This window comes from Prunus persica, chromosome G3, assembly GCF_000346465.2.
Source record: "Prunus persica cultivar Lovell chromosome G3, Prunus_persica_NCBIv2, whole genome shotgun sequence".
Lineage (NCBI taxonomy): Eukaryota > Viridiplantae > Streptophyta > Magnoliopsida > Rosales > Rosaceae > Prunus > Prunus persica.
Window position 1 is genome coordinate 19,001,802 of NC_034011.1, and position 10,834 is coordinate 19,012,635.

At 37.2% G+C, this 10,834-nt stretch overlaps 2 protein-coding genes across 2 annotated transcripts in view; both read right to left on the reverse strand.

Annotated features, from left to right (window-relative positions):
* LOC18782890 (MDIS1-interacting receptor like kinase 2) lies at positions 4,605-7,911 on the reverse strand. The gene is made up of 2 exons (XM_020560463.1): positions 5,283-7,911; positions 4,605-5,066 (listed from the first exon to the last, which is right to left on the reverse strand). Exons 1-2 carry the CDS (start codon positions 7,894-7,896, stop codon positions 4,705-4,707), a joined length of 2,976 nt encoding a protein of 991 aa, XP_020416052.1. The 5' UTR covers positions 7,897-7,911; the 3' UTR covers positions 4,605-4,704.
* Positions 9,083-10,834, reverse strand: part of LOC18781657 — a 3,944-nt gene continuing 2,192 nt past the window's right edge. The window contains exons 2-5 of the mRNA XM_007217053.2: positions 10,764-10,830; positions 10,516-10,589; positions 10,318-10,425; positions 9,083-9,307 (exon numbers count right to left, since the gene is read on the reverse strand). Coding sequence (XP_007217115.2) covers positions 9,191-9,307; positions 10,318-10,425; positions 10,516-10,589; positions 10,764-10,830 — 366 coding nt within the window. The 3' untranslated portion in view covers positions 9,083-9,190. The remainder of the gene's footprint in view (positions 9,308-10,317; positions 10,426-10,515; positions 10,590-10,763; positions 10,831-10,834) is intronic.

Below are 10,834 nucleotides of genomic sequence, written 5' to 3' on the forward strand. Positions count from 1 at the left end.
ATATCTATATATATAAAGCAAAAGGCAGAGAATGGTGAAACATTCAAAATACCAGAAAATGCCCTTTGTTAATTCAAACATTAAGAATTGAAATTATTAATTAAATGAGGATAATATCGTAATTTCATATTTTTTAATATTAAAAAAATTAAAATTAAAAACAAAATAAGATAATAGATCCTACTTTTATGGAACATAACTACCCTGTTATTTTTTCTTAATTCTAAAAATAAAAATAAAAAAGAAAAAGAAAACCAATTGGCACATGCGTGAGCATGTGTCAAGGGGCTAGTTTATATTAAAAAAGAAAACCCCCCACGATTAGGCGCCACGTGTCAAAACAAGTCTATTTAAAAAAAAATAAAAACACTGAGTGTAGCCGTGCGGCTGTACTGTTTTTAGTGATTAGGCACCACGTGTCAAAAGAGTATAACCGTTCGGCGATACTTTAAAAAAAATAAATCATAGGATAGCCGCCCGGCTATACTATTTATTAAAGACTAAAAAATCTATTTATTAAAGACAGTAAAAAAAAAAAAGGGAGCTTCACTAATATACCCAAAATATGGACTGAAATTATAAAAAAACCCTACATAGAATGCACTTTCGAAACACACCCAAAACTCATTTACTAAATAGAAATTGGTGTTTAAGTTTCTATAAATTACATGATTGCCATTGATCAATTTAAAAAAGAAGTCCAACACAAAAAATTTAAATAGCACCCAAAACAAACCCAGCCCAATTTTATAAAAAAACCCAAACAATTCATTACAAACAAAACGTCTTGAAAACCATAGCTTCATTAATGTGCCATGTTGATTAATGACTGTAATATTCCACACCTTTACTGTCATATTGATTAATGGTTGCAATGTTCCAGTCTAGGGTAATAACACTGCTATTTTCCTATGACATCCTATTTCTAATGCATGTTTACCCCTGTAATGTTCCAGTCTAGGGTAATAACACTTCTAGTTTCCTATGACATCCTATTTCTAATGCATGTATACCTTTGTAATGTTCCAGTGTAGGGTAATAACATTGCTAGTTTACTGTCATGTTGATTAATGGTTGTAATGTTCCAGTCTATGGTAATAACACTGCTAGTTTCATATGAAATCCTATTTCTAATGCATGTCTACCCCCTGTAATGTTCTAGTCTAGGGTAATAACACTGCTAGTTTCATATGACATCTTATTTCTAATGCATGTCTACCCCTGTAATGTTCCAGTCTAGGGTAATAACACTGCTAGTTTCATATGACATTCTATTTCTAATACATGTCTACCCCCGTAATGTTCTAGTCTAGGGTAATAACACTGCTAGTTTACTATCATGTTGATTAATGCTTGTCAGGTTGCTATTTCTAATACATGTCCAACAAAGAAACTATGAAGAAAGAACAAACCAGACCAACTCAAAACAAGTTGAGCCCAAATTGTTAATACTATTATGTCATAGAAGTAAGTAGTTAATACTACTCTGTAATAGAAGTACATTGTTAATACTTTGTCATAGAAGTACATTGTTAAACAAAAATAAGATCCATAACTGAAATAGTAATAAAAGATAAATCGATAATCAAATCTTAAAATACATTTCGAAAATCAACTAAAATCCGAAGAGAAACACATAATTGAAGCAAAAGATCAAAAATCTCAAGTCCAAACCAAACAACGACGATGACAATGATGACGACAACGATGACGACGACGTGGTGAAGAGGAGTAGAGCTTGAAGATGAGGAGTAGAGCTAAGAGCATTTGATCAAGGTTCGTTCGAGTTCTTGAACAATCCGAAGAAAAAAAAATCAATAGAAGCACAATTTTAGAACAAGAAATCGAAGGTGAAATATTAAAAATTGTAGATTAAATATGAAGAATATAGTTGGGCCTGAGATTGAGCTTGGAAGCTCCTCTTGCTCCAACACCAGAGAAAGCTCTTTTGTCACGGGTCTGCTGTTCCATTTTTTTTCGTTGAAATGCTTGAAACCACGGAGAGTAATATGCAAAAATCATTTCAATCATAGTGGCACATGGCATCCATATTACTGGCAGCAACACCAAAGTCCCACCGGATTTCTCATGCTTACCTACACAAAGAGACCTTGCATGAATCAGGCTCATCGCAAATATGAGAATTCAATTCAAGAAGCTGCCACATGCGCTTGCAGTGAGCACATCCACCAGGAACCCAGGTTTTACAGCTGGAGAAATGACGAACTAAGGTCTCAAGCCCCTTGCAAGCAGGAAAATCACAAGCAACCTGGCTTCCTCTGAACACCTTGTTACGGGGCAGATCTGATTTGGTTTTTTTGGCATATTTGGTTTTTTGGTAGATCTATGCAGATCTGGGCAAATCTGATTTTTCTCTCTCAAATCCATAATATATACAAGGGCAATATAGGTATTTAACACACACAAATAAACTAAAAAACAGCTATTAAATTGAAACAATTAAAAGCTGTCAATTTTTGAGTTTTTTTTGGGTGAGTTTATAGTTTTTAAATAGTATAGGGTTTCTTTATAAGACTATGTCTAAGATTGGGTATATAACTAAATTTCTAAAAAAAAAAACCAGTAAAGCCGCCAGGGTATACTATTTTTTAAAAAAATTAGAAAATAACCGAATATAGCCGCTCGGCTATATGATTTACCGAAAGAAAAAAAAACAAAGCAGCGGCAGAAGGACTAGGCGCCACGTGTGAAATAGCCGTGCGGCTATACGGTTTCGGAAAAAATTTAAAAAACTGAGTATAGCCGCCGATATGCCAATAGCAGTCAAGTGAAACATATTATCAAAAGTGGATGGGAATGTAAGCAGAGAGCTCATTGTGAGATAGATTCAGTGCTTCTAATTTTTCCAGTTCTCCAACCTTTGGGATAGTTCCAATTAGATAACTCGAGGAGAGGTCAAGTACTCGTAGCTGAAGCGACTCCCCAAGCTAAGAAGGTATTCCTCCGGAATTTCTGTTGTTGGAGATTTTCAAGCTTTGTAGACTTTGGCACTGCCCCCACTTCTGATAAAATTCCCCATAGAAATTGTTATAGCTCAAATCAATGTAGTTCAAGTGTGGATAAACTCCAACGTCTTCGGAAATGTTTCCTGATAACTGGTTTTTGTCAAGCCTCACTCTGTATAAAGTGGAACAATTTCTGAAGCTTTTCGGAATGGAGCCAATGAAATAATTCTCATGTGCTGTAAAATTTACGAGTAACCCACAAGTGTAAATGTCTTGGGGAAGATAGCATGACAACATGTTGCTAAACACCCCTAAATTTTGTAAATTTGTAAGATTGTTTGGTTCTCCAGGAATGGAGCCATTGAGATTGTTTACAAACAATCCTAGTTTGAATGGCAGTTCGAGCTTTCCTATTTCTGGTGGGATGGGGCCACTCAATTGGTTTAGCTGCGCATCTAATAAGGTGAGCTTGGTCAAGTTTCCTAAAGTTGGAGGGATGGATCCATAGAAATTATTCTCAAGAAGTGCTAAAATAGTTAAGTTGCCCAGGTTTCGTATGGATGCAGGAATTGGGCCAGTTAGGTTGTTAAATTGCAAATGGAGCTGGTTAAGAGATTGGAGATTAATTTCCTACTTCTTGTGGGACAGTTCCAGTAAGTTCATTTTTGAACAGGTATACTATGGACAAGTTGCCCATCTTCCAAATGGATGCTGGGATTGGACCCGTGAGGCTGTTTTTACTCAAACCCAGCTCTTTGAGTGAGCTGAGTGATCCTATTTCTTCAGGAATGGATCCGTTTATGGCATTATCGTCGAGACGAAGTATGTGAAGACTTCTCATGAGGCCTATCTCAGATGGGATTCTACCAAAGAGTTGATTTGCAGACAAATCAAAGTAGATGAGCTTAGAAAGGTTGGCCAAGCTGGAGGGAATGTTGCCATAGAAAGAGTTGTGGTAGAGATCAAGGCTTAGGAGAGAAGGGAAAGATGAAAAGCCAAAAGCATGGAGAGTACCTCTTAAACCAATGCGGCTAAGGCTAATATTAACAACGCTTCTGAATTCATTGCAAGCAATTCCAGTCCAGTCTATATAAAAACATCTCGACACATGTGCAGTACAGAAGTGATGAAGCAAAATATATTACTTGCAGTGCCTTATAACTCTCTCTCAGTTTCTTGTCTGGCAATGTACTTGGATACCTGGCTGAAGAGATGGTATTATAGCATGAGCTTTGCCTGTTTTTTATTTTAAATATTGTACATCAAATTTAGGATTCGATTTCGTAGCGAAAGGGATGTTCATTTACGGATGAAATTATTGAACCTCAAATGAGCCATCCCTGTGACGACAAGTTTACACATTCTTATGGAACTTTAGACATTTTCTTGAAAGTATTTGTCTATCAATTTCAGTATATTTGTACATATTTGCCCTATCAATATCTCCTCTTAGCCATCCTTAAGTCCAACACATGACATGAGGTTTGAAAAATTTACTAAAGGCATTCATGCTACGATCATATCTACTGCCAAATTGTGTTAAGATATTACTCGATTTACCGGGGGGAGAAAGATAACATTTTTCTCTCATTGCTTTGAATTAAGAAATGGTAAAACCATCAAAATCACTCAGACAACTAAAAGATTTGTTCATTTTATTTTTTTATTTCTGAACATATCAACAATACCAAATTTAATCCCAATAGATTTTTTATTATGCCATAACAACTTTGGCCTTTCAAGCATGGCTAACCAGCTGTTCCAAGGCAACTTTGTCAAGTGTGAGTGGTAAAGGTACCTTTGGAATTGATAGCTCCTGGGAAACCTGTTGCAAGGTTGGCCGACATTGTGGTTTGGTTTGCAAGCATGAAAACGCAAGCTTCACAACAAACATCACTTTCTCTGCAACTTGATCTTTAGGAGGTGAAAGCCTTTGGTCCAGAACGTCCCTCAGCGGGGTATCAAGCGCAGTCGATGTTGTCGAGGAGAGAACGGAGATCAGGAGATCTCCTGGATGCTTTCCCATGATCACTTCTAAAGCTAACACTCCAAAGCTATAAACATCACATTTCTCATTCACTTCCATTGTATATGCAAACTCTGCAAACCCAAAAACCAATTTAATATCATGAGAATGGCAATATTCATATTATTCAATGCATGAAGTTAACTATGAGACAAATTCATCTCTTATTTGCTAGCATAATATTCAAAGATGAAGCCAGCCATATATAAACACACACACACACACATATATATATATGCTTTGTTAGTAATATGGACAGTGACAAAGCTATACATACTGGAAATAACTACCTGGAGCAGTGTATCCAAATGTGCCTGCAAATGAAGTCCAGTTGGAAGAGTCGGGCTTCAAGATTCTAGCTGTTCCAAAGTCAGAGATGTAAGCAACAAGCTCTAAATCCAGCAATATATTCTTGCTTGATATGTCTCGATGAACAATTGGAGGCAAGCAATCATGGTGCATATAGGATAAAGCGTCAGCCACACTTTTGACAAGGTTTATCCTTGCAGTCCATTCAAACATAGTTGCTTCTCTGTCATTCCTTAGTACCCCTTCTAAGCTACCTCCTTCTAGGAACTGGTAAACCAAGAATGAGTGGCGTGGATGTGCACAAAAACCATAGAGCTTCACAATGTTGCGATGGCGGATTTCTGAGAGTGCACGAATCTCACTCTCAAAAGCCTTTATATTTGCTATTCCACCATCCTGTAGTGTGTGAAGTTTCTTCACTGCAACAATCTGGCCTGTTTGTAGCATTGCTTTATAAACACTTGCATGCCCCCCTGCTCCTACACAATGCTTAGAATCAAATTCCTCTGTAGCATCAATTATGTCCTCATATACCAGTTTCCCATCATAGCTCCATATATCAAATAGATCTGCTCTTCTTGGCATTTCATGCTCTTCCCTTACGGTCTGGTGACGACAAATGTAGAGAAACCCAACCACAATGAACCCAAGAAACAGAGTTCCTAAAATGAGGGCTGCAATCAAAATGATGTTTTTATTCTTTTTCCTGTTTCTTATTGTAGATTGGCATGCCTTCAGACTTGTGGCATTTCCACACAAGCCTTTGTTACTCTCTAAAGCTTCGATTGGAGCCTCGTTGAAGGCTTTGATGTTGGGAAGAGGACCCTCCAATTGGTTGTAGGATATGTCAATAGCAGTCAAGTGCAACATATTATCAAAAGTGGATGGGAAAGAGCCAGAGAGCTCATTGTGAGAGACATTCAGTGCTTCTAAGTTTTCCAATTCTCCAAACTGTGGTGGTATCTCTCCTCTCAGTAAATTATGACTAAGATCAAGCACCTGAAGAGATTCTAAGCTGCCAATCTCAGAAGGAAGATTCTCATTCAATCCATTTGTGCTCAAATTCAAGTTCAATAACTTTAAACACCCATATAATTGCTTGGGAATGTATCCACTGAGATTGTTTGCTGCCAAGTTAAGTTGCTCTAGATTGGATAGTCTTCCAATTTCCAATGGAACACTGTCTGAAAGTTTATTTCCACCCAGGTTAAGGTTGAACAGTGACGCTAACCTCCCCAATTCCTTTGGGATAGCCCCAACTAGATAATTCGAGGAGAGGTCAAGTACTCGTAGCTGAAGAGACTCACCAAGTTGGGTAGGTATTCTTCCGGAAATTCTGTTGTTGGAGATTTTCAAGCTTTGTAGACTTTGGCACAGACCCCACTTCGGAGAAAGTTCCCCATAGAAATTATTATAGCTCAAATCAATGTAGTTTAAGTGTGGATAAACTCCAAGGTCTTCGGATATGTTTCCTGATAACTGGTTTCTGTCAAGCCTCACTCTGTATAAACTGGAGCAGTTTCTGAAGCTTTTCGGAACAGAGCCAATGAAATAATTGTCATTTGCTGTAAAATTTACAAGTAATCCACCAGTGCAAATGTCTTGAGGAAGATAGCCTGACAACATGTTGCTAGACACCCCTAAATTTTGCAAATTTGTAAGATTCTTGAATTCTCCAGGAATGGAGCCATTGAGATTGTTTACAAACAATCCTAGTTTGAATAGCAGTTTGAGCTTTCCTATTTCTGGTGGGATGGGGCCACTCAATTGGTTTTGCTGCACATCTAATAAGGTGAGCTTGGTCAAGTTTCCTAAAGTTGGAGGAATGGATCCATAGAAATTATTCTCAAGAAGTGCTAAAATAGTTAAGTTGACAAGGTTTCCTATGGATGCAGGAATTGGGCCAGTTAGGTTGTTAAATTGCAAGTGGAGCTGGTTTAGAGATTTGAGATTTCCTACTTCTTGTGGCACAGTTCCAGTAAGTTCATTTTTGAAGAGATATAGTAAGGACAAGTTGCCCATATTCCAAATGGAGGCTGGAATTGGACCTGTGAGGTTGTTTCCACTCAAACCCAGCACTTTGAGTGAGCTGAGTGATCCTATTTCTTCAGGAATGGATCCATTTATGGCATTATCATTTAGATAAAGCTTGTGAAGACTTGTCATAAGGCCTATCTCAGATGGGATTCTTCCGAAGAGTTGATTAAAAGACAAATCAAGGTAGATGAGCTTAGAAAGGTTGCCCAAGCTGGAGGGAATGCTACCATAGAAAGAGTTTTGGTAGAGATTAAGGCTTTGGAGAGAAGGGAAAGATGAAAAGCCAAAAGCATAGAGAGTACCTCTTAATCCAATGCTGCTAAGGCTAATATTAGTGATGCTTCTGAATTCATTGCAAGCAATTCCAGTCCAGTTGCAAGGACTTTTTCCTAACCATGAAGACATGAGAGATTGGTTTTGGTTGTCAAGGCTATCCCTCCATTTTAGAAGAGCCTCTGCTTCTTGTCCTTCTGGTGATCTTGATGATGGAGCTGTAAGAGATGCAGAAGTAGCTACTTTGAAAGAAGAAACCGAAACAAGGGTCACGACGACAAGCATGAACAAATATATCTGTTTTTCTACTGGAGACACCATGGTTTTAAGCTCTCTAACTCTTTTTTGTTATTTCACACAGCTCAAAGATGGATAAGACTTATTAGACTATGAATAGCATTGTGCTGATGCAAGTTAATTAGGGATAAACTTTCAACATCTCCAATTCATAGAGTTGGAGCGACGATATTGCCACCCATCCTTTGTGAAAATGACTCTTAACGGATAGGTTAAGGCCGACACTATTGCATGTGCCACTCCCCCCGGCGACTCCTATTATGGATGGGATGAGTAGAGTTGACATTCTTTTATATTTTGGTGTGGGAAAATCATGCCTGTGGTGACTGGGGAGAGAGGGATGGAGGTGGCGATGCCAGTGTATAAAAAACCTCTCGACCCATGTGCAGCTCCACCATTTTTGTTCTTACTAAATTACACAATACAGAAGTGATGAAGCAAAATATACTACTTGAAGTGCATCATAACTCTCAGTTTCTGGTCTGGCAATGCATAGATGTTAGGGAACCAGCTTCAGTCTAGACGCTTGGATGCCCGGCTGACGAGATGGAATAGCATGAGCTTTGCCTTGTTTTTTTTTTAATATTTTAATTCTGTTTTTGTTTTTGTTTTTTTTAAACCAATAGTACTCAATTTTAAGTGGCTAAATTAACACATTTGTGTTGACTATAAACTTCAATGAGTGTTTGATATTAAAAAAAAAATTAAAAAAAACATCAACGAGTATAATGTAGTCGATTTCGTAATCAAAAGGGTCTTAATTTATCGATGAAATTATTGAACCTCAAATGAGCCATCCATGCTGAGCATACCCTTGCATTGACTTCTCCTAAAAAAAAACTTAGACATTTTCTTGAAAGTCATTGTCTATCAATATCAGTACATATTGTTGAGCCATATCAACTTTTAGGGATCATTCCAATTTCAACTCCTGAAATTTGAGAAATGTACTTCAGACATACACTTCTACTGCCACAAACTTCTGTGTTGCTTGTCAGTCAAGATGTCATTAATCGAACTTCGTATACAAAAGACGATAGTGATCTTCGTTAAAGGTTTAATAGAGCAGCCTGAATTTTTTTGACCTTCCCTTGTTCTCTCATCTTTCATTCTTTCTTTTTCCTTTTATGAAGCCAGCTTGTGTAAAAATATTGCTCAATTGAACCGGGGGAAAAGAAGACAGAAATTTCTCTCATTGCTTTGAATTAAAAAATGGTAAAACTAACGAAATCACTGGAACAGATAAAATAATTTTTGTTTTTGACTATATCAACAATAATTCTTACAAGGGTGGTGAATGTTTCACACACTGCATACCGTCTGGCAACAGCCTATGACTGGTGGGCTTTAACCCTTTCCTAAACCAACGGTTCACAAGGGATGTTTCTAGTTTCCTCACCTGCAATTGTTACCAGTAAATTATCAGAGACAAATAACAGAAATTTGGACCTTTTAACTGCAGCAATATAAGAGCACAAATTACAGGGTTGATACAGTCCAAAATATCCAACTGAAAAATAAGTGTAAATTATGAAAGGGAAAAAAAATCATTTATTTTGCATCATCCTTGCACAAGGTCCCACACCTAATCCAAAACAACTCAACGGTCTAATTTTTTTTACTATGATGGCGACTGCTGAAACCATATTTCAGAGGGGTTCACATGTCATGATTGGGAATTGAAACTTCCTATGGTGTTTTTGAAGTTTGTGAGATTATAAGTTTCAAAAGGAGAAGGCAGAAAACTTGGTTGGAATGTATTTCAGGCAAAAGCAGTATTAGATGAAATCCTCGACGTAGCTTTGGAGGCCTTTGCCCTCACAATACCTTTCTTACCAAGAGGAATGCTTTTCTGTTATCTGATATCTTTTTGCATGCGCTGTTTTCAAGTCACTAGTTTTTTTTATAATGAAGGGGGGCAAAAACCCCAGAAACAGCACAGCTAAGTTTTCAAGTCACTTTCAAATAGCCACAACATAGGAAAGAATGACGCATGACAAGTTTGGAAATCTGGGAGCAGCTCATTTGTGCTTGTTTGGTTGAACTTAAGCAAAGCCTAAAAGTCAAACTTTCGAGAGGGTGAGAAATTCTAGTAATGAGTTCAATGCATATTTTACACACTTGGATGGTCCTCTTTACTTTGGAAGTTTTTGATGGTTTAGTTTGATTTTCCCTTTTTTTCTTCTTTATATTTGGTTTGCTAAAACTTGGGTTTTTCCACCATCCCCCACCCTACAAGACAACTATAAGAGGATCTGAACTTTACCAAATCACAAGGACAAACAGAGAATAATTACTGACACCACAAATTTTACTCTTTATTTTTTGTCATTTTGTTTGGAAGAGAGAAAAGAACACAATATTCACTTGCAGTACATAAAAAGAATTTGAGAAGAATTGAAAACTAACCTGCCTAACAATGAATGGCTCCTCAGCAAGACTCAACGGTTCAGTTAAAATAGTCAGAAAGCCATTTTGATTCCCATAGACGATATCAGTTAAGGGCCGATCACCCACCTACCACACACAAAAATGCCCCATAAGTCACTATTCATAAGAATCCAGAAAACCATCAAATAAAACAACTCACAAAGAATTCTTATCTACCATAATAAGGTGTGAGGCTTTACAACCAAAATGCTTCTCGATCTCTTCAGCTGTTCCAGCTGGTTTCTTCACTTCTATAACATAAAAATACCCACATCAATGCCACATAAACTCCGCACTTCTTAAGAAAACTTGTAATTTACAAAAATGGAGTTTTGATATATATATATATATATATATATATATATATGACAAATTCAAAAACTTGGCAGTAGAATTAAAGCTTAGATTGAAAAACAAACACTTACTATGCCTTATGACTTTGATTCCAATAGCCCCTTCAAGCTCCCTAGCTTTTGAACCATCATGGTCATACTGT

What these genes read in the sequence shown, in the direction of transcription:
- LOC18782890 (XM_020560463.1), bottom strand. Translation starts at nt 7,896, where the DNA reads ATGCTTGTCGTCGTGACCCTTGTTTCGGTTTCTTCTTTCAAAGTAGCT. An exon ending in ATTTGGATACACTGCTCCAG is followed by an intron (nt 5,067 to 5,282) that starts GTAGTTATTTCC and finishes TTGGGTTTGCAG; the next exon opens with AGTTTGCATATACAATGGAA.